General features: G+C 35.0%; 1 protein-coding gene and 1 long non-coding RNA gene across 3 annotated transcripts; one reads left to right on the plus strand and one right to left on the minus strand.

The window, feature by feature from the left end:
• Positions 1 to 2,283: 2,283 nt before the first annotated feature.
• Positions 2,284 to 9,965, plus strand: LOC136801677 (uncharacterized). 2 transcript variants are annotated; one of them, XM_067058324.1, is made up of 10 exons: positions 2,304 to 2,505; positions 5,262 to 5,419; positions 5,546 to 5,635; positions 6,464 to 6,529; positions 6,642 to 6,730; positions 7,278 to 7,383; positions 7,608 to 7,719; positions 8,013 to 8,107; positions 8,407 to 8,505; positions 9,081 to 9,965. In XM_067058324.1, the coding sequence occupies exons 1-10, from the start codon at positions 2,478 to 2,480 to the stop codon at positions 9,429 to 9,431; spliced, it is 1,194 nt and encodes a 397-aa protein (XP_066914425.1). In that variant the 5' UTR covers positions 2,304 to 2,477; the 3' UTR covers positions 9,432 to 9,965. The 2 variants fall into 2 exon arrangements, with proteins under 2 accessions (XP_066914426.1, XP_066914425.1); XM_067058325.1 differs by lacking the exon at positions 6,464 to 6,529 and having other exon boundaries at positions 2,284 to 2,505.
• Positions 9,966 to 13,139: 3,174 nt separating this feature from the next.
• Positions 13,140 to 14,801, minus strand: LOC136801678 (uncharacterized). Its single transcript, XR_010845893.1, has 3 exons — positions 14,387 to 14,801; positions 14,014 to 14,113; positions 13,140 to 13,845 (listed from the first exon to the last, which is right to left on the minus strand). It is a non-coding gene; the product is annotated as an uncharacterized lncRNA (long non-coding RNA).
• Between the last annotated feature and the right edge of the window lie 9,670 nt (positions 14,802 to 24,471).

Genomic DNA, 24,471 nt, shown 5'->3' on the forward strand with positions numbered 1-24,471 from the left:
TTCTAAAACATAATTTCAAAGTTATTTTTGATAATGAAATGATTTTATTTCAAGAAATACAAATAAATAGCCGGTCTATGAAATTAAACATGTGGTAACCATGATACAATTCGACCGCGTGGTGTGGGTTGGTCTAAAAAGCAGGGTAGCCAATGGGGTAGCCAATTGGGCTAGGTTATGGGGTACCTCTTTTTGCCTAAACTTTTGAAATCTGAAACCTGTTTTCATGTGGAAATAACTATACAACATCTTGTTAATGATTCCATGTAATAAAATTTAAGATTCCTTTCGAACTTCAGCCACAATAGCCTTTTTTCCAAAGGTACTAAACTTTGTTACTTCTCAAGAGACCTGGCGCCATTTTGTCTTCCTTCTTGGCTTCGTTTGAGAATTTACAGACCCGAATAAAAAATATATACAAAACAGTTTTTAATATTTTAGATTTATATAGATTTTATTTATGTTTTTAATTGTTATTTCCGTGAAGCTGTAATTCGATGATAATAGCTTTGAAATCGCCTTTGGGCCATATGATCTCTAATCTTGTCATATCTTAACAATCCTTTGTTATTGAATATATTGTTTAATTTATATCATGTTTAGATGTTTCAAACAATTAATTCCTTTCAAAATTTTTTAATATGGCAGCTTATAATAGATACAAAAAGTCTTTTGAAATAGCTCTATTATAATGAAGCTCTATTTCTTACTCCTCGTGCATTAACACGTGGTAATTTATATCTTTGTTTATCTTTGTAATCATACATGATCAATCTAAGTATCAATCAGATTCGTGCTCCCTGGTCAGTAAAATGTGGTTCTATGCATTCATTTTCGGTATTTCTATTCTGGTCTGTAAAATATTTAGGTACCCCACAACCTAGCCCAATTGGCTACCCCAATTGGCTACCCTGCTTTTTAGACCAACCCGCGTGGTGTCGTGATGCAATTTGCAATTTTTGAGGGGGTCCATATTGGGGTCCATAATGGGGTCCATAATGGGGTCCATATTGGGGTCCATATTGGGGGGTCCAAGTTATGTCTTCTCCCAACAAAAACTTCAACAAAACCAGAACCCTGACACAAAAGGACTGCCTCTTCCCAGACAAAAGCAAAAACAAACAAAGTAAACTTCAAAAACTTAAAAAACAAAGAAAAAATAATCTCAAAAAACCTACAAAACCTACACAACCGGATAAAAAAACCAGACTACCATTCACCATTGAATTCTACGAACACCTTTCGCCGATTAAAAATGCCTTACACAAACATTGGCACTTGATAAAAAATGACACAGAACTGAAAAAAATATATCCAGAAAAACCCTACATTGTATATAAAAGACATAAAAACTTAAAAGACATTTTGGTTCATACACGCTTTACTGAAAAATAGCAGGTATATATATAAAAATAGCGCTCAATTTTAAATATATAGAGAATTTATATCGCAAATATATACACATATATATTCAAAACATACTTCTCCCCCTCAATGAAACCCCAGACCTTAAATATACCTTTTACACTTATAAAATTATGTGACAGGGGCCTCTTACCTTCGGACCCGAAAGACGTATCTGATACGTTCAGGAAGGGCCAAACACCGCACCCTGGCCCCTGACCACATAAAAAAGTTTTTTTGGGCCGACAAAAAAGTTTTTTGGGCTGACAAGGAATTTCTTTGGCCGACAAGAAAGATTTTTTGGCCGACAAAGAAAGATTTTTTGGCCGAACAAAAAAATTTTTTTGGCCGTTAGAAAAAATTTTTGGGCCGACAAAAAATTTTTTGGGCCTGACAAAAGATTTGGACCAAATACCCCCGAGACTACCACTACACACCCCACACGCCCTATATCTGCACACCGCCCCGACTCTACTATATCTGAACACCGCATCGACTCTACTATACATCTAAGCTACATCTCAAGTACCTTGAGTGACCCCCCGGGGAGATACCAGAAAACCGTTAAACTAATCCCACCCTACACCACCTCCCGCAAACTACCGCCACCATACTACACGGAAACTCAAACTTGGCACCCATAAAGACACACTACCCTACTTAAAAATATAGAAAAACATCATCCACTACTCATCTATCTTAACTCTACCACCACCCTTACCACCCACGCTCGAACCACCCCCGTACACATTTATCTCACGGCAAACCACCCCACAGCACATATTAACAAAAAATGAAACCAATCCAAACAATGGACTACGTCATTAGCACAACAAAAGCTTTCCACCATGAGAGGGCCCAAACAAAAGGGCTGTCTATGGCAACAACAAGCGCTATCGAAGCGAACCAATCACAATAAACCTGAAACAAGAAAAACCAATCATGACCCGGAGATAAGAACAACCAATCAGAAACAGAAAAAACCAAACACGTGACCATTGCACACAACAACTGCACAAAAAGAAACACGCGAACCAAAAACATCCTTTTTGAAGATAAACCACACTGACAAGATGAGCTCACAAGATCTATTTGAATCTGGTAAGTTCCTTACATATATTTACTTGATTTTTCAAGCTCCAAAACCCATAGAAATACATTAAGAAATACCCCACACCACTCCAAACAAAATTACTTTCCGAAAGAGTGTTCTCCATGAGGATGTTACCCACACACGAGTAACATGGCCCAACTATCATGAGAAGTTATCGAAATAAGGGCCGAAAACTTTGATTGAGTGATAGACTTTCGACAGAAGACCTCCGTAAACACTCTCGGAAAAATGAAACGCCACCATACGTTTTCATGCACAATGAACGCTCAAAAGTGATAAACCCTCGAAGAAAATCGAAAATTTCAAACCCAACCTACTAATCTATGGCAAATGCTATAACCCTCAGCCCATAGAAAAATATTAGGTAGTACTCTTATTCCCTCGACCATGAGGAAATTTGACGAAAGTCTTGAAAAGAATTTCGAAAAATGTTAAAAAAGATCAGAAATTCTTTATAAAAATAGCACGAAGAATATGTATACGAGTCACACCTTCCTCCAGGCTGTGTGTTATCCCTGTTGTCTTAAACAGAGTAATACATAATTAAAGCAAAAATCGTCTTTGTGTGTATTGCATACTTTAAGGTATATCTTTAAGGTTAAATTTTTTTTTCAAAAAAGATTTTTTTGGCCGATGAAGAAAAGAAGGCTTCAAATATTATTTTTGTCTAAAAACGAAATTAAAATCTTAATTAGTTCCTGAGATATTAGCGTTTAAAGATTTGAACTTATAATTGGCTATTTGTATAAGACAAAGAGGATAGTTTCTTTTCGCACCTTTTGAAAATCAATGTCTCCGCAATTACTAATCAAACAGCCAATTATCTCTCTCTAAATTTCAAATCACTGTAGAAAAAGATTTTGGCGTACCATACCAACTTCAAAAGACTTAAAGTCACCCATAGCTTTGAGCTACCGACTTCATTCTTTTTTTAATATGTATTCCCAGAAGATTGGTCTAAAAAACGGTCTTAGGATTTTCCTTTTAATCGCCTCATTATATTTTAATTTGCAATTTAGTAGAAAAAAAGAGAAAATTGTAGCAATTTTTCGGCATTTTTGATGTTTCATTGAATAAGTTGGGAATTGACCAATTAGAAAAAAAATCCTAAGACCGTTTTTTAGACCAACCTTCTCTGAATCATATAAAAAAAGAACCATCTCGATAGCTCAAAGCTATGGCTGGCTGGGTGACTTTAAGTATTTTGAATGTAACTAGGTCAAAATTTGGTCTTTTAATAATTACTCTTGTTCAGCATACTAAATAAGATTTTAATGAACACCAACATTCAGGGAATTCTATGGGCTATCAGAAAATATATACTTTTATTGCTTAAAAAATTATTTTTCGGAAGTTATTAACAAAAGAAAAGAAGGGTCAATTATCCTTATAACATACTTTAATGTCAGAAAATTTCGCGAATTTCGCGAATGACCCCTCAATTCGCGAAATTAAATTCCCGCGAAGAAAATTATCTAGCTGATTCGCGAAAATCAATTCCCACGAGACACAGTTTTCAGATCTTCGTGGTGACTTTTTGGTTATTAGAACATAAAAACATGCTTTTAGCTTAGTGTTTTTGTCTGGGAAAATCCGATTTCGCGAAAATTAATTCCCGCGAAATAAATTAGTCTTGCTGATCTGCGAAATTAAATTCCATCAAAACACGCGAAATTTCGCGAATGACCTAATTGCGAAGCGAGTTTATGAGCGAAGCAGTTTTGCTATATTGTGCACGTACCTTTAACTTCTATCCCAAGCGAAAATTTGCCATAAAATTTGCTATATAAATCACATCTTCAAACCGATGATTTTATCAAAATGACCTTGAATGGTTTGCCTTGAAGCCACGAAAACTTTCTCGGTTTGGTAGCTAGGACTGCGAAAAATGCTGTTTTAAAATGGTGTACCCTAGCAGTGAACAGCGACAAAATTACCGGAAGCCGAAACACGGACTTAAAACCTGAAGTTGATCAAATTGCCGCGCGGGCGGCACGCATCTAAGCAATCTAAGCAGTGGTTCTTCGGTTTTTAATGTTTATTTTGCTGTTAAATGGAAAAAAAATAGTTTGAACGGTGACAGAAAGGATCTTCATCGTCCCTTGACTTTTAACAGCAAGTATCAAGTATCAAGTAAGGTCAATCAATGAGAGGTTTTTGCAAGTCGCGCGGGCGGGAGGAGTGCTCTTTTAGTGAACGAAACTTACCTTGCAAAACCAAGTGGATATTCTATGATAAAGAAGTACGGAGGTAATCAAATTTGTCGAATTTGTCAAGAAATAAATCAAAACTGCCGAAGAACCAACAAGCCATCTTTGTACATTTTTGTTTTTGTTTTATTTTTATGTTTTGTGATGATTTCGAAAGACGATTCGTGATTCGAATAAAAATGTTCGATTGTTCGACGAATATCGTTCGATTTTATTAAGGCACCATTTACACTAGAATAACTAGAAGGAAAACAAAAGACCGCTGCGCGGGGCGCAGCGGCGGGTGTTGTGCCGCCGTGGATTATGTAATGTGTTTGCTTGGGTCATTAAGGCTCTTACGACCCTGTCTCTATAGCGGCTTTATTAGAAGAGGGATTTTTATTTTGCTAGCAACTTGCGAATTGAGGTGGAGTCTGGATCGCTTCGCAACCCTTATAAAATACGGCTAGTTCTCGAAATTTTCTAGACGCGAAATTTTCTGATATTAAAGTATTTGAATACTTGGTAATTTTTCTCTTGGTTTCACTATTTAGCTTTCGAACGAATCGTTAATGAACCTGACAGAAATATCCTCATGGTTAAAATAGGAGCAATTGAGGTGAAAGACGTCGATTTAAAGTCCCTTGGTAAAGGGAAACTTAAGGACAATGTTATACAAGGCTTTATTCCGCATTTACTGAGCATTTATGATGTAAGTTTTGATATCTATTCATAAATATTTAGTAATGATTGAATCCAATGTTGCCAGTACTCGTTGTCATAAGCTCCAAAGCCACGATCCAGTATACATAGAACAGTATACATTTCGTATTCACAGGGCGAAAGTAAAGTTGGTTCAATTGATTGCACCGTGTTGGGTCAAGCCTTGTCGTTTCCATCCACCTATGAATTGCCTGGTAGTGTCAAGGTACGTTGACTTTGAAAAGTAATTCCTCAACTTCCTCAATCCCTCAAAGGTAACTTTTTGGCAAAGAAGCATAGCATGGTGCCAGTACGTAGCCAATCTTAAATTAAGTGTAATATTTTAATGAAGGAGATACTTCAGGTTCTCTTCAATTGTCTCAATGAATTTTGAACACTCTTCCCCTCCTCGTCGTACTTCCTTTTACATGGGGTACAGAGTGTCCCAGGGAAAAAACCTCCTTTGACTCGGAGAAAAATTTTTTCTGGAAAATGTAGATGAAACCTTTATCTTTCTTGCACTTTAATTTCAATACAAAAATCAAAGTTGAAATTTGCTAAAATAAGGTTTTAAAAGTGCACTTGTTCTCACTGCACATAACCCGCAATAATCAATACCCCCGTCTCACCGGGAGTGTTGGATGAAAGGATGCCGCTTTCAATGGAAAAAACAATCGATTTTCCGGAGGTAAGAAAGAGTTTTGTATCCATCTTTTAATTGATCCAAGGTCTTAACAAGGGGAAGAATGATCATGTTTGTAGAAAAATTCGTGTAAGTGATTTTGAGCTTTTGTTTTATGTTCTCAACTGTAAAGGGATTGTTAATGAATTCTCTCTTACTGATGTAAACCCGCCCATATACAAAAGGTTGATTGATTTACATTATGAAAATATATTGTTTTCATGTGAAAATAGGAATTAATTAATTAATTAAAACTAAATTATATTTTCTACCATAGCTGAAGGGGGATAACTTTTTTATGGGACACTTTGTGTCAAAAGAATGCAAAACGGAGCAGCTTCTAATAAATAATTTTCATCCATATATTTTCAGAATGCTCTTCGTGAAAAAGAAACTGTCTTCGGCATCTACAACAAAAACGATCATTGGAATCTATTAGTAAGAATGAGATAAAACAAAAATTTATGGTGATGAAACTTTGGAGCTAAATGTTAACAATTTGTTCAAATTAGAAGTTATTCTTTCAAAATCTCTATCTTTATCTTTGTAGCTTATATTTCCAAAACAAAAGCAGCTTTGGTTGGCAAACCCAACCGGTGAAGGAACAATGGAAACAGAAAATGTCGTCAGGACATGGGAGTAGGTTTCGTTTGTTAACCCTTTGTGCATCTTCTTATTTTTTTATATGCGGAGCATCTTGAGGGGCATGTTAGCCCCCCCCCCTCGGATCTCAGGATTGACAAGTGCTATGAACTTGAAATTTTCCCCAGTGACAGATATTGACAAAAGAAGACGATTTACGATTTTCAGGTCGGCCACCTGTTTAGTTGGTATTTTACAGACCAGAATGTTAAATTAGTGCGATTAATGCGATTGCATCCTTTGGCTGAAAGATTACGTCATAAAAAGTAGCGCGCGCATGAAAAGAAGTTGAATGCATTTCAGCTTTTTTCAACCGTTGCGTCAAATTTTGCCATTGGAAAAGCTTCATTTTACTTTTGACCAATAGCGTGGAAGCTTTCGTTGAAAAGAAGCGATCGTAGAGCGCGCAAATGAAGAAAATCTTTGATGGGGGTTATTTTGAAAATTGTACCCTGAGTACTACTAAAAACAAAACCGTTTCACTGTAAAGATTGAGACTTATTATTTGCTTCGTGCTGGTAATAGAGAGTTACTTTTTCTTCAGATCGGTAATGGCTTCAAACTTTAACGAATCCACTTCTTGGACAATGTATTCACAGCAACATGCGGTTCAAGAGGATGCTGTCTCGTGTGGTGTTTTCTGTCTGAAGGTAACTTGCTTGAGTGTTTACATGTTTGTAAACAAGAATCTTGTTGTGCACTGGAAATGTCATAAATTATATTTTCCTGACACGGCGCCTTATACCAAACTTTGTCTCCCTACTTTGCTGTTGTTCCCAGCCCACTCGTGGCGATGCATGAACCTTCATAAAATGAGATTTTCCTCAGATTGTTTGTTTTCACCCACCCTTAAGAGCTCTTTATATTATTCCAGTTTTTAGAATCGTTTCTCCAAAGTAGGACATTACCATCAAAAGGTTCGTTTGGCTCAAAAGACGTTCTTGCGTACCGTCAAAAGATTGGGCTGCAACTTCTCCGCAGCGGAGGTATGATTAAGCTCTTTTTTCCAGTTAGTACTTCTACTGTATTCACCATTTTTGCCAGCTTAGTGCTTATATTCAATCACTGAGTTTTATATAGGCTTTACATATCAGGAGTTTCTCGATCCCCACCTATTTGATCAGAATCTTTTGAACCACACTAACGGTGGCATTGCATTACGGGTCAGCTCGTTCACAAACACAAAAAAGAGTAAGATTTGTATTGTTTTTTCTTATTTTCATTACTTTTCAAAGTGTCTTAATATTTCTTATCTAGTTTGTTCGGTTGATTCCAATAGGTGATGACACTTGGACCGGAAAATTATGTAGAATTTGTGGTAGAGAGGATCCACCAAAATGTAATTTTTCAAGTGTTCCCAAATTAACGAACTGGGTATGTTTATAAATTTCTGATTTCTAACTGCCAAAACATAATGAATTTTTGTAACGATCAGGCATCCATCAACCATTGCCATTGTACATAAAATGTCAAATATTGTTGTAAACGTTGCCTTTCACGAGTGGGATCAAAGGTGGAAAAGTATCTCTAACTTCTTGTTAGATTAATCCATCTATCAGTGTGAAATTCCGGTTCGTACCAAATGATATGGGTATTATGTTCCTTTTTGAAAACGAGCACTGCTGCTTAATCTTCTAGTTATCTAAGGTAATAATTAAAGCAATCACTTTCAGGTTGAATGTGAAAACTGCATACCAAAAAGATGGTTCCATCTCCTTTGCCTGGGTAGTGACTCGTCAGCCGAAAAGGAAATGTCATTCGATTGTAATAAGGTGATTTATATCATTTAAAATGTGAAGCTTGAACTCCATGGGTGTGTTTAAACCAACTGGCATTTGCCATTTGCTCCCAAGGGATTCTATTGCCACAATTTTTCCATTGAATAACTTTAATGTAATGGGAATTGTAAAGTTTGTTCGAGCTCAATCTTTTCTTTCCGGGTTTTTCCTGTAAGGGATGAATGATGAAGACCTTTTTGAACAAATGAGAAAGATTAGGGAAAATCAATCTTAACTTAAGGACTTTTCGTTATAATTCCAACAGGAATCTTGGTACTATCATTGTACTTCTTGATCGATTCTCTTCTAGATATAAAAGCGCCCTTGCAAACTATCAAATCGGAAATGCAAGCTCTTCCTATCAGATTATTTTAAGTGTTATGTATCTCTGTTGGGGTAGAGAAATTTAAGGGTACAGTCGTGTGCCGCTTTAAGTGACCTAAGAAATTGTTATTTTCAAAAGCCAGGTAAAACACCCGTTTTCGGGAAAACCCAGTACCCATCCTGGGGTGTATCGTCGGCGAGGATTATTGTTAATTTGCTATTATATTTTCTCTTATCTTCCTTAGGAAATAAAGGTAGCAGCTAAGCTTTCCTTGAAAGAAGGACAGCTTCTTTTGAAGCGAAGAACAAACAAAAGAATAAAGGTTTGTGGAAAAAGGAGAAATGGTTGTACGAAAGGGGATATCTCTAAATTACCCTTAGAATCACCAAAAGACTTGATCTTCATGAAAAAGGAGAGAAGACCAAAAAGGGATAAACATTGGTCGTCAGTGGACGAAAACGACTATGTTATGGCTTACGTCCACTACCACATCGAGTGTGCAGTACAATCGAGTAATAACATTGTCTTGGCAGAAGATGTCAACATAACCGAAGAAGAGAGGGTATTTCTGAATGGAAAAGGATTTATTTTATAGAACGGCAGATAAATTTTGGTACCAGATTATTAATAGCAAGTAGCTGATGCTAAGAAGATGCCCTGTTTTGTGCAGAGTAGTACTCCAGGCTCGCGACAGTGGTGTTTTTAACCCCTAGCTTACTCCCAGGCTACATCGGCTATTTTCCAATATGCTGTTCTCTAAACTTCTGCCTATTTAAAATTATATTTTTGATGGGAAATGAAGCCACTTATTTTCGATCCAGAACGCCCGAGCGTGGTTTTTAATTACCTTTCTGTAAACTGTAAACCTTTCTTATGTTTTATTTTACGACTTCGTTATTTTGAAATGCAAAAGCTAACGCCATTAACCCCAACCCATATTATGTAATCCGGCAATTTATGTTTATTTTTAGGAGTAGGAACCTAGTATATATAGAGGTCGGATATATTTTTTTTAAGCAGGCAATTATACAGACAAGTAGATTTCACACTTCTTCAATTTACTTTCCTAATGTCAGTGTAACTTTTTTTTTATCTCTAGGAGGTAGTTATATTAAAGATTATTTTCATAGGGAACTAACTTTGTCTCAAAGTTCATTCTGCACTCATCCCTCTTTTGTTTTATTTACTCCATCCGATCATGAAATTAGGTAAGCTCAGATGGAGGGCTCGGAAATTCCATACACCATTTATTAAAGGGATTCCGGCATAAAAAAATGAAACTTACTCCAAGCATAGCTATCATGAAAAGCATTTGAAAAAGTCAAGTAAAATTTGTCAGAAGTGTTTGAATCCTAAGATATCAACATTCCAAGTTCTAAATTCGGTAAAAAGAGACGAAAAAATTGCTTAGTGACGAAATTTTTTACCAACGAATATTTTTTGCCGGCGAAATTTTCCACAGACGAATACTTTTTGCCGACAAATATTTTTAGCCGACGAATATTTTTGACCAGACAGTTTTTAATTTACTTTCGCTTTTTGCTTGACAAAAAACCCCACAAAAACTGAAAGAAATTCAATAATTTCCACCTAACCACAGCTATATAGTACGGCTAGGTGCACGGAAGGTTGTACACGGAAGATTGATGACAGTTTCTCATCTTCCGTGCACCTAACAAAGCTATATATTACGGCTAGGTGCACGGAAGATTGTGCACGGAAGATTAATGACAGTTTCCAATCTTCCGTGCACCTAACCACGGCTATATAGTACGGCTAAGTGCACGGAAGGCTGTACACGGAAGATTGATGACAGTTTCCAATCTTCCGTGCGCATAACCACGGCTAGGTGCACGGAAGATTGTACACGGAAGATTGATGACAGTTTCCAATCTTCCGTGCACCTAACCACGGCTATATAGTACGGCTAGGTGCACGGAAGATTGTAAACGGAAGATTGATGACAGTTTCCAATCTTCCGTGCACCTAACCACGGCTATATAGTACGGCTAAGTGCACGGAAGGCTGTACACGGAAGATTGATGACAGTTTCCAATCTTCCGTGCGCATAACCACGGCTAGGTGCACGGAAGATTGTACACGGAAGATTGATGACAGTTTCCAATCTTCCGTGCACCTAACCACGGCTATATAGTACGGCTAGGTGCACGGAAGGTTGTACACGGAAGATTGATGACAGTTTCCAATCTTCCGTGCACATAACCACGGCTATATAGTACGGCTAGGTGCACGGAAGATTGTACACGGAAGATTGATGACAGTTTCCAATCTTCCGTGCACCTAACCACGGCTGTATAGTACGGCTAAGTGCACGGAAGGCTGTACACGGAAGATTGATGACAGTTTCCAATCTTCCGTGCACCTAACAAAGCTATATAGTACGGCTAGGTGCACGGAAGGCTGTACAGGAAGATTGATGACAGTTTCCAATCTTCCGTGCACCTAACAAAGCTATATAGTACGGCTAGGTGCACGGAAGGTTGTACACGGAAGATTAATGACAGTTTTCAATCTTCCGTGCTCCGCTGGGGCTTGAAAAATGGACCCTACGTGGGACTCGAAATTTGCGAAAAAAGTGACCCTGAATGGGACTGAAATTCCAAAATTTTCTACTTTTTCCCAAAATTTTTCAAAAACAGGCACGCTACGAGGGACTGATTTTTCTATTTTGGTGTTTTTGTGACCCTACCTGGGACTCGTGGAGGTTGAAAAAGGTACCCTGACCAGCGGAGCATCCCCGTAACCCATTTTGTGCACGGAAGATTGATTGACAGTTTCCAATCTTCCGTGCATCTAACAAAGCAATATAGTACGGCTAGGTGCACGGAAGATTGTGCACGGAAGATTGATTGACAGTTTCCAATCTTCCGTGCACCTAACCACGGCTATATAGTACGGCTAGGTGCACGGAAGGTTGTACACGGAAGATTGATGAGAGTTTCCAATCTTCCGTGCACCTAACCACGGCTATATGGTACTGCTAGGTGCACGGAAGATTGTGCACGGAAGATAAGATTGACAGCCTTGTTTCACGGAAGATTTATAGAATTTTTCTCGGAAAATTTACAACCTTCCGTGCACCTAACCACGGCTATATAGTACGGCTAGGTGCACGGACGGTTTAAAATAACCTTCCGTGCACGTAACAACACCGTATTTGTTACTTTCTTTGGAATTTTGGTAAAATATTTTGTAGGCAATTTTAGTTTTTTCTATGGAAATAAATTTTTCGTTTTGAAAAAGAATTATCTTCCTGATTCCAATTCAAATTTTCGGACGACAATTATGCTATGATAAATTTTCTTCGAACTAAGCATAAAAGTAATCTAGATATTTGGTACAATGTCCTGTGTTTTTTTTAAGCATTTTTATCCATGATTATTGTAGTTGGAAAAAGTAATCACCAAAAGTAGGATAAATAACCCAATACCTTAAGGGAACTAAATTTCGCGATTTTGGGGGAATCGGAAAAAATTCAAAAATCCTTCGGAAAAATAAGCATTTCGGCAAAAGTGGGTGTCAAGCGCGAAAATTAGTTCCTGAAATACAAATATTTTGGACCCTCTCCTTATCGGGAAAAAAAATGTCGGAGTTTTATTTAGTCGGGGTTTTTTTTCGTCGGGGAAAAATTTTGTCACCTAGAGGCATTTTCGTCATTTTTCCCCGACCAAAATTTCAAATTCGTCACATTTCCCCGACGAAATTTACAATTTAGTCAATTTCACCCAACTAAATTGTTCAAATGAAATGGTTTCCTTCGCTAGCTCGAAAAAAAGATTTTGCAATTCGACGTTTAAAGCACTAATTTTGGTTAATAAAGGTGTAAAAAATTTAGAGTTTAATTTTGGTTAGGGTTTAAACAATTGAGTAAAAGTTTTGGTCGGGGATAAAACAACCGGGTAAAAGTTTTGGTCGGGTGATAAAATATCGGGGAAAAAATTCCTCGGGGGAAAATTTCGTTACCCCCTCAAAATTTTCGTCACTTTCCCCCGACATTTTTTTCCACGATTTTTGCTTCAGTTATAGGCAAAATCTTAAAAAATTTGTGTCGGCCGACAAAATAAGAAGTGTGTATTTTTAAGTCCAGAATCACATGAAAATGTTAATTTTTATCATTGTGGTCTACTTCTCAATTCCTAAACGATCATTTTTTATAATAAACTGTTCGAAAGTTATCTTTGGGCACACCTGAAAATCAAAATTTGAGCTAAGGGGGTTTTCCTATAAATAAAGTAAGAAATTTTATAATTTATTATAAGAAATTATCTTTCTGCTTCAAATTAATAAAAAATAAACCAGCCGAGGCTGGAAGGTCAGCCAATATAGTTAAATTATTAGTTGGATAGTTTGTAAAGAAGTTAAATAGCTGCGATGGAAGGAAGGACTAGATGCATAAAGAATCAAGCAAAATTGGAAAACTTAATAGAGCTAGAAAATCACTTTGCCTAAATGTTTCTCCAGGTTACTCAAAACTCCTAGTAGTAAGATTGAATAGAAAATTAACATTCCGTATCTAAAGCATTTAAATTCAACTTTTAACATTTTGAAGTTAAGTAAAAATTTAGGGACAAATCACAAAATTTTAGATATGTCCTGTTATAAACTTATACAAAGATTCTATCAAAAATTCAATTGACAGGTCACATAGACTGACCATTTACTTTTACAAATAGAAATAGTTTTTTTTCAAATAATAGTTCATTATATTTATCCCAGCAGCATCTTTGCAATAATCAAACACAAAACAATGCAATACGAAATGGTTAATGGACAAGTATAGATAACACTTATGATATCATTTTGACCACTTTCATTCACTGAGCGAAGAAACGTTATGAATTTCAAAATCAGCAACAAATAACTCTATTATGAACAAAATTTAAATGGTCGTCAGTCGTTGGTTTTTCTTTGACGACAATTTGACAATGAACAGCATACCAATTGATTGAAACGAATACAATATGAAACTACTGTCGATCGTATATAATCTAGTAGAGAAAACAAAAAATAAAAATAAAAGCTGATGATATAAACTTTCTAAGTTATTTGGTGAATGGAGACATTCAGCAAATGTAGGCAAATGTGACAGTTTCTTATGTAAGAAAATAGAAAAGCCTTCGGGTTTTGAAACGTTTTGTAAGGTTTAATTAAATTACCTGAATGTACTTTGTAGCATCGACTTTGAGTTTGGAGTAACACAGTGACAATTGTTTACGAGTCATGACAGCCAAATGACAATTGATTGTTGATTGATATCTAAAATAACAGAGTAAAATATAAAATTAAAAGGCACTAAACACCCCGATGTATTTATTTGTATTTTCTTTTCAGAGAAAACGTGTGATAAATTACTTCTTTTCGGAAATTGATAACCACTTCAATAGATTTTATACCAATTGTCTGTAAAAATACCAACCATTGTTAAGAATATACCTATTTGTCAATTTTTTAAGCAGAGAATCATAAATTGTGACTTTGAAGTATAGTACTTGAGTAGTATTCTCTCAAAATTTATAAAGTCTTACTAACCTCTTGTTTTTGTGACTTTTGTAGCATCTAGAGTTGCTGAATTTGGTGGTGTGAAATCAATGTTTATTCCAAGTTGCCAATGAATCAAAAATTTGTTTCTTTACTTTTAGGTTGCCTCATTCTACCAACGCTATTACGTAACGGGAATTAATACTACAACAAAACCATTAACAAATTACCAGCATCATATCATACAAATGCCCATATATTTTCTCCAGCCAAGCATATAATTTTAGTTACAGCAGAACGATTAACACGCAAATAATATTCCAGTCCAGTCCAACATAGTTTTAGTCCAGGGTTTTTATTTGTATTGTTCATTTTGTTAATTTTGTAACTCTAAATTTTGTATAAATTGATGAGTTGATTAAAAAATACTATAAAAAGTGTAAAAAGAATTTTCAAAAAAAAAATTAAAAAGTGCATATCATAATTCAATTTTTAACTACTAAAAAATACGCTATAAATATATAAAGAATGTACAAAATTAATATTCCAATTTGATAAAAAAAAATTCTTAAAATTCACATTTTTAAAATACTGTACATAAAATTATAAAAAATTATGTGACTGAGGAAAATGTCTTTTGCAACTAGTATCGTGCCCACTCAAAAGTGACAAGTGACGTTTTAAAGAAATTCATAACCATCCAAAAGATTAAAATTTACAAGGAAGTTTCTTTCCTTTTAAAGGCACTAAAAACCTTTTTAAGACAAATTCCTTATTGTCAGTTTTGATTTTTTTTTCTAAGATAGATACGTAAGGGATTCAAAATTCATCAGAATAAGCTGTGATTTATTTATTTATAAATGTACTGAATCGACTTTATAATGAATATTAGAAACTTTGCTCTTGAAGAATTTTGTATCCCTTATGTATCCCACCCTCCAAACTGTACACCCCCCCATATCAAGCAGTTCAAGCAGTCCAAGCAGTTCAAACAATTTAAGAATCACTCACAATAGTGAAACAAACTCCATCATGGTCGGAGAAATAAATATCCTTTATAAAGCAATTCACTTCTCTTTGGCTAATAAAACTTGTTTTTATATAAACATGGTCCAGAAGGCCACCAGCAAGATGAGTTGGTTCATTCACTATCATTTTGAATGAAGAAAGTATTTCGTTTAGGTCTTGATTTGTTGGATCTAGTGCATCAATATTGAAATCTCCCACAATAATGTCTACATCATCATAACTTGTCAGTTGCAATAGTTCTTCACGAAAAGTGTTTCTTGAAGAATTTGGTGGTCTGTACAAGATTAAAAGGCTAATAGGTTGACTACTAAACGTCTATTTTTTGAATTTTATCAATGTGTAACCTGCTGCTTTATTACACTCTAAAATTTGAATTGAAGAACTTGTGCAACATGCAGTGTTTTGAAAGCGATTAATTGAATTGTTGTTATACTCAATATTAAAACCATTTAATGTTTGATCAATTCCACTAGTATCACTTGTAGGTGATAGCTGAGTTTCAGTAAGGCATAACAAGTCACTGTTCATTAAATTTTCAGATTTTTTTAGGTCAACAGCATGTTTATTCATCGAGCGAATATTAAGAAGGGAGATATTTAAATGCTTGGGAGAGGTAGAAACAGGTGAAAAAGTTTGAACCTTTTGCAAACAACAACTTCTTCTCAAACGTTCATATTCAAGCCCTGCTTCAGTGTTGACTCTGATAGCATTTCTACTATATTCACCAATTAAGAATAGTCCGTTTATGTCAGTTACCCTTGACAAATTAACATACATTTGACCTTCATTGAAATATCTTTGACCAAGATGAAACTTCAATCAGCAGTAGTAAGCTTTGAATTATTAGCCCTTGGACTTTGTGACTAGTACATGCATAAGATAGTACCAGTGGAAATTGAGTTCTTAAACCATAGGTGACTTTTGCTTATTTTTTCTAGTCGCAAAGGTAGATTCTGCTCTTTCGATCAAAGTCCAATTGTTTTCTCTACATACACTATCCAAATTGGATCCTTTTTTACCTGCAGTGACATCATCAAGTTTTACATATAAACCAGATATTTTATTATTGCAATCAAATTTGAATCTCATAACTGTTCCAACTTGTCCATTGACTAATCTATCAGCAATGTCAATATTTTTTGATATCAAAACACGAGCACCTACTTTCATTTCAATAATACGAGCTAGACCACCTGTATCTCTTGCTTTAGCATTTTCAATAAAATTCAAATCACTTCTTGTCAGATTTTTTGGTACCTCATCTTGTGCAAGAATCAGATGCTTTTCAGTCGGTAATTTTTCAAGCATTTGCAAATTGTATAAATCTACTGGCTTATTTTTTCTGCATAAATATGAGTTATATTAGCAGGGTAGTCTGGACTGTCTTTTGTAATGAATCTAGATTTTAAAAGTTCTTCTTTTTCTTCATCAAGTTCACCTAAACGTACTTGATTTAATAGATCTACAAAATCAATATCATCTCTCTGTCTCATGACCTCAGTCAACAATTCTGCCATTTGGAAACTTCTCCATAATTCAAATCCGACAATACTTTGCATAGATGAACAATCAGCTTTGTAAATTGGATCTCTATAAATTGGTGGGAGTTGATACAAATCACCACAAAGTAAGACCGATTTTCCACCAAAAGGTTTATCAGAACTGAATATTTCACGTAGCCTTGAATCAATATTTCGAAATAAGCGACTAGGTACCATTGAAATTTCATCAATCATTTAATCTCGACGCAAGCAAGTTTTTTTTGCAAATTTTGTTTTGACATAGCATTCAAGGGAAATAGCTTTTTTGTAGGAATAATCAAACCAGTGTGAATTGTGGTTCCATTGACATTGATCGCTGCTACACCTGTTGGGGCAAGCACAAGAATCCTTTATTTAGTAGGTTCTCCTCCTCTGTACATTAAAAGTTTAGACAATGAGTGATAAATTGTTGTAAGTAAATGGTTTTTTCCCACGCCTCCGCCACCAGTTAAGAAAATATGGAATGGCTCTACAATTTTAGGATCTTTAGAAGACAGGTTTTTTACAAAATTTCTTCCCCACTTGTGTATTACATCAAAGATTTCTCTCTGTTGAAGATTAAGAGATCTTATACGAGTATTTATTTCATTATCAGGAAGCAAAATAGATTCCATTGGTATTGCTGCCCTAAATGGTACTGTGTCTTCATTAGCTTCATCATCTGATTCATCATTATTATTTGCAGTATTACTTTCAAGCTCAGCATTTGTTTCATCATTTTCCTGCTGTTCAAAGTCATTCATATTGAGCGTGATGTCAGTTCTAAACCTTACTAATGCATCATCTACTAAACCAGAATATGGTTGGATCAAAGCTCTGTTCCTTTCAATCATTTCTACAACACCTGGTTCAAATAGTTTCTGTGTGTAAGAATTGTGTTCCTGAGAGAGTAACTCATTTTCATTACGAAAAGGATAATATAACATTAACAGATGATGAGCATAATCTTCGGGGTGCTTGTTTCTATTTGGCTCATGAAGACGGAGTACTGATGGAACTTTACGACATTTTAGTTTATCTCGACTGGACAAGAGTGGAACAATATTTGGGTACCCATTTGTTGGATGATTTGATTCAACTAGATCATCTACAAGTTCATTGGGCTGGCAATCATTTTCTTTATTCTCTACATACATGATACTATAAAACCTCAAAAATTCAGCATAACACATGTTTGAAAGACACATAAATTCCATTAGCATAGTTGTTGGTTGGTCTATCACAATATCGGTCTAGCATATTCTTTTTGAATATCGAGGTACTATCTTCAGGAAGCTCACTTATTTCATTTTCACTAAGGCACATTCTAAATCTTTTCTCTGGTACATTGGTGTTTGCAAAGGTTACACCTGGAAATACTTTTCTTAGCCATAATTCAGGCATGCTAAGATATACAGCTTCTTGCACCGATACTTCCCGTTTTGAAACATAAGCATGCGCAATAGATTTCATTTGCTGATATTTGTCTAAATCGTTTTCGAATGCTTCTTGAACAGCTTGGTTCATAGCATGAGACACTTCATCTTCAGTTTTGGACAGATATGCACACATGTAAGTAACAGACTAATAGTAATAATTAAATACAGGCTGAATATCCAGATTTGCTTGCCAAGCTTTCAGACCCTCAGTAAAATAATTGTTTACAAAACACGCATTTGAATCACGCTTCAAATATAGGTGAAAATCATCATCTTCAGATACTGACAGAGCATATTCATATTCATTCTTGGGAATATCTAATTCATTAAGTATTTCATCTATGGTTGGAACAGGACTGAAATTTTCAGCATCTGGGTTAAAAAAATTTCTTTTACTTGGATTAAGATTTTCATTTATATATGTCCTTACTTTACTTAATACTTCTTTTCTCAGTGACAGTATTGTTCGTTTTTGCTCTTGTGGCAATTCTTGTGGCAAAGGCTCTGAAACAATAGTTCTCTCAGAAAAAAATTTGCCGAAATGAAATCTACTTAAGGCGTATTTTTATATTTACGACAAGTTTTCGAATGACAATGTAATTGATAGGTTTTTACAAGGTTAAACAATTCTGGATCTTCTTGTTGTGATGGTAAACAAACTTTAATTATTTTATCAACAAATTCTACGTATTCAGATTTTGTTTCCGGAGTTAATGTTGGCGCATTCAAAATCCAAAGAAAAGAATGAATATGAGGGCTTCCACGTACTTGAAATTCAACCCGAATAGCATAATAAGTTGTTTTGCCAAGTGGACCATCTAAAACAATTTCTTTAAAAAATACTTCAACTCTATATTGAAAATGCCTTGCTACTAGAACAGGATTGCTATTTAACAAATCACACCTTTCATGATAAGAAAGATTCTCAATAAATTCGTTAGTAACATTTTGACCCTTGAGTTTGTAAATTATGGAGATCAATTCATTCCATCTTAGATCAGCACAGCTTAAAGTCAAAAAGAAAGTTGGTGGCCCTAATTGTTTAACCATTGCCAAAACTTCTTGCTTTCCAATATGCTGGAGTTCCTTTAACTGTACTCATAAAAGCAAAGGCTTTGTCATTTGCAATAAATTGTTTCACTGTTTCTTTGAAATTTTGACTTAACATTCCCGCATTTAAATTAGAGGCTGCAACTTTTCTCATGGCAACATTTATTTGACTGGTCAAAGAGACTTGTTGAATCACAGAGTTAGCAAAAAATATGTAGTCTGGATCGGAGGCAAATTTTTGAGTATAGTTCAATAATTGTTGGTTAAAGTACTTTGAGGGACTCAATTTAACATTGCGTTGAACGTTGAATCCAAATTTACCTTTGGGAAACAAATGAGGATGGGCAAGCATTTCACAATTTTCATCATTCAAAATAGAAATTGGTTTTTTCCCTTGACCAGGTGCTAATGTTAAAATTTCATTATCTATTTCTGTTTCAGTGGGAGTATGGGACATAAGAGTTGTTTCATTTGCACTTGAGCGAAACAAGTCGAGTGGGTTTGCTGTCGTCTCAAGTTCTAAAACTGAAGTGTCATTTTGTGTTCTGCTACCCTCATCAGAAATTTCTTCGTTATCATTGCTGGCTGTATTAATGCTAGTAACATCTGTATTATTTCCCACCATAGTTTCATCATCAGAAATGTTACTGACATCAATCACTATGTCTTGATAAAGAGGATTGTTATCTTTTAAATAATTCAGAATAATTTAACATTTGCTGAACAAAATCAGGCCTAATTGCCTCAAAAATTACATGTCCCTTATATTCTAATTTTCTTTTAAGTTTAACTATGACAAGACCATTATCACTAGTTTTTCTTGGCAGGGTATTAGCAATATCTTCTATGTCAATTGGAACATTACAAATTGACCCTTTTAACTTGGGAAACTGACCTTTTGGCATTATTGCAATTTTCTTAAACAAAATTCTACGAGAAATTAAAACCTTTTCAAGTCTGCGAAGAGTACTGAATTCAGTTGGTAGTTCATCAAGGCTTAGTTTGTTTTTAACTGACTGACATGGTAAATTATCTTTTTTGAGCTTATTGTGGCACGTTCTGCAGATATACAGTTTCCCATCGAAAGAAATTACTTCTAAACAATAATCATCTTCTGGCATGTTGTATTTTTCAGGAGAAAATTTAGCAACTGAACGTCGATATAGACATCCTGTGGCAAGAAACGCATATGTAAAAAGGACCTTCATATATAATTTTTTTAAATCTTTTCACTGGATCATCAGACTGCTTAGCAGATTTTTTTTTTTGAGCACTAATTTTTTGCTTCTCTTTTAGAGTGTCCTTATTTCTTTTGTAGTAAACTCTATTATTTTCACTTATCTTTTCTTTGATTTGTTCATTATAAGCTTTTTTGTTTTCACTTATCTTTTCTTTGTTTTGTTCATTATAAGCTTTTTTGTTTTCACTTATCTTTTCTTTGTTTTGTTCATTATAAGCTTTTTTGTTTTCACTTATCTTTTCTTTGTTTTGTTCTTATTGTTTTCATTTATCTTTTCTTTGTTTTGTTCATGATAGGCTTTATTGTTTTCATTTATCTTTTCTTTGTTTTGTTCATGATAGGCTTTATTGTTTTCATTTATCTTTTCTTTGTTTTGTTCATGATAGGCTTTATTGTTTTCATTTATCTTTTCTTTGTTTTGTTCATGATAGGCTTTATTGTTTTCATTTATCTTTTCTTTGTTTTGTTCATGATAGGCTTTATTGTTTTCATTTATCTTTTCTTTGTTTTGTTCATGATAGGCTTTATTGTTTTCATTTATTTTTTCTTTGTTTCGTTCATAATAGGCTTGATTGCTTTGCTGACGTGTTTTTTGTCGCTTTCTAGTATTTCCATCAGCACAATTATTTTTACGTTTTTTAGGTGTCGCACTGGAATTTTTCTTTACAAATCGAGAATAACTTAGTTGAAGAATCCTTTTTAGCTCTTCACTTGGTTCATTAATTTGAATAAATTGGATTTGAAAATGTTGAAATTCTTTTTCCCGAAACTCTAAATAAAAAAACTGAACATATTTTTCAAGTTCAAAAATATTATCAAACTTTAAAAGGCACGAAGCTCCATCTCCATTTTCAACTAGTAATCCACGGCTGTCCCGGCTGTGTGAATCAAAGACAAAGAAACATTGGGACCTTTTCATAATAGCTATAGTAAAACCGCCAATAATCATTAAGGTATTAAATTCAGGACTTTGAGTACCTTAAGGGAAGAAATTTTCGCGAGAAGAAATTTTCGCGGAATTTAATTTCGCGAATCAGAGTTTCAAAATTGCAAATTTCGCGGAATTTAATTTCGCGAATGAGCCGATTTCAAAAATTTCACGGAATTTAATTTCGCGGTTGAGGGAATTATTTGTCTACGAAAAGCCCTGTTTTGCCCTAAAAAGACCAATTTTAGGGGTGATTTTTTTAATTGTGAGAATATTTGTGTTTCGCGGAATTTAATTTCGCGGTTTAACCATTTTGGTGTGTTTCGCGGAATTTAATTTCGCGAATTATGCCCAAATTCGCGAAATTAAATTCCGCGAAAATTTCTTCCGCGAAAATTTCTTCTCGCGAAAATTTCTTCCCTTAAGGTAGTACTCAGTGGAATTTGAAGCGTGGGGTAGTCATCAATTAGTTTAGCTTCTCCAGTCTCTAAATTTAAAAAGTCAAGTTCGGTGATAATACCGTTAGTTTCAATAAATCGTGGCATTTCATCAACAGATAAATAATCATTTGTATTCAACAACTTATACAACCTATCACCTTCAATTAAAATTCTATCTAGGTCTGTAGTTTTCCAAATAGAAACACGTCGAAAATGAGACCAGAATATCGCATACAAAGAATTTGCACTACATTGTGTTCCTGCGGTTTGCCCAAATAAATCTATGTTAGCCTGGTTAAAGGAACCTAAAACAGCTTTAGATACTTGATAATTGGTCATGTCTGTAAAATCAATGTACGTAGCAGACCCTTGATCACTTTTGTTTTCTTTAGTTGTTCTTGGACCTGGGTTTAGTTCAATATCACCTGATAATAGAAGGGTATAATTAACTTTGAGAAAAATAAGGTTTGGATCTCCTGAATTAAACGCTGCATTTGGATATTGAAAAAAAAAACCATTTTTTGAAAGATGGACAAAATCTAGGTGTGTCTGAAAAAAGGTTGTCTCGTACGACTTTGGAATTGCAAAGAAAAGAAGTGCAAAAAGGGCTAAAAATCTGATTGGTTTCAATAGTTTAGTAAAAGCATTATCTGAAAGGTTAGAACCAATTTTAATAGATTTAGAAATACCTTTCACATTTTTCTGAGCTGTTAAAGCAAAACTTCCTATACACACACGATATGCCTCTATAGATATCATATTGCAATTCTGTAAGCTTAAGCAAAAGTAAGGTGAAACGTTTTCAAATAGTATATGAATATTTGTATATTTTATCTCACGTGTTTGGTATATAAGAAGGTAGAGGTGTAGGTACGGATTTCCCTTCGCACAAGTTTCTAGGTACGGATTTTCCTTCGCACAAGTTTCTAGGTGCGGATTTCCCTTCGCACAAGTTTCTAGGTGCGGATTTCCCTTCGCACAAGTTTCTAGGTGCGGATTTTCCTTCGTACAAGTTTCTAGGTGCGGATTTCCCTTCGCACAATTCAATATTATTAATAGTCAATTTAATTTGATTCAATAATAGTTTGTATATATACAGTAAGTTCAGTAGCCTGGGAATCCAAGCTCATAATTTTAGAAAAAACAAAAAATACCTCACCTCACAAAGTTCTAAAATTATAGAGCTTGGTGCAGGTAGATTAGTCTGACACAGAATGTTATAAACAGTCTGTGTGTGAACCCTTGTTAACAGACTTTCTGAACTTTGGAAACCCAGGCAAACACACATAATCAACTTACCATAAAAACTCTTTCACAAGCTCTAAAGACTTTCAAAACTACTAAAAACCACATCAAAACATCAGCCACATGTATTTAGACTTCCAGTCAACAGCCATTTTGTTTCTAAATGAATACAAATGAATCTATATTTTCATTTTCATTTGTTTTCCTTTTTTCTGCAAAGTCAGCTTTTTCCATAAATTATGCGCGCGCATCGAAATTATCAAAATGCGCGCGAAAGTACTGCTAAGTAATACGCCGAAACCTGGCCAATCAGGCCGAACCTGCATTGCAGGGAAAAATGTCCCTGCAGGCGAGTTACCTGCACCAAGCGTTAAACCAGCAGCAAAAATATCATAAACTAGACTGTGGAAAAAGTTTAACGCTTGGATTCCCAGGCTATAAGTTCAGTAGATATAATAAGTACAAGGTTAAGCAGGTTAAGCAAGTTAAGTAGTTCAAGTAAGCTTAGTAAGAGGATGCAAGGAGCTCGCATGCAACCTCTGGGTTTTGTAGCTGCTTGTCTGATATTGAACACAGACAAGCTTATGCTATCTTTTCTTTGTAGCTTATGCAACTGAGGTAAAATTAAAAAGCCAGTACACTGTTAAAAAAGGCAGGAAAGAAATCTCACCTTGATGATTGAAAAAGTGTACAAATTCACATACCAGCAAAGCCAGCCAAATCTTATTTTTAATTTTCACAACTGTAGTGGCAACTTATTGGGAAGCTAATACATTTAGCAGAAAAATCATGCTATCACGAATACAGAGATAGCGCATTATTCGGGAGATAAAAGAAGCTGATGCAATAATCCCAATGGCTGATGCAATCGCGCGCGTTTTTTATCCCGGTGTAAAAGAAATCCGTGCAAATATCGGGAAATCGGATTTTTTTTTTGCCGTCTTATGATGATGATGATGGAAGAAGAAATGAATTTTACGGATTTGAATGCTCAGCTTAGGCTGACCTGTGTAGTCATAAAAAAAGGATTTTGAGTCGGTTCCCCAGTTAAAAATGTTTTAAAAGTTCCCCCTTTATTTTAAAACTAAAAAGCTGGCATTCCTTATTTTCATATGCTGATCTCTCAAAATTATTATCAATAAAGTTAAGAATATGTAACCTCTATAAAAATACCAGGGCGAACATCCAGGTTGAAAACAACAGGCCTATTGTTTAAAACGTTAGCAAAATCAGAATAAAGCTCAC

Source organism: Clytia hemisphaerica, unplaced genomic scaffold, assembly GCF_902728285.1.
Source record: "Clytia hemisphaerica strain Z4C2 unplaced genomic scaffold, Clytia hemisphaerica genome assembly, whole genome shotgun sequence".
Classification (NCBI taxonomy): domain Eukaryota; kingdom Metazoa; phylum Cnidaria; class Hydrozoa; order Leptothecata; family Clytiidae; genus Clytia; species Clytia hemisphaerica.

Bases quoted from the DNA above. Each gene is read 5' to 3' on its own strand.
- LOC136801677 (XM_067058324.1), top strand. From the start codon at position 2,478: ATGAGCTCACAAGATCTATTTGAATCTG. The intron at 7,384-7,607 runs GTAACTTGCTTG...ATATTATTCCAG, and splicing joins GTGGTGTTTTCTGTCTGAAG to TTTTTAGAATCGTTTCTCCA. The intron at 7,720-8,012 runs GTATGATTAAGC...TGATTCCAATAG, and splicing joins GCAACTTCTCCGCAGCGGAG to GTGATGACACTTGGACCGGA.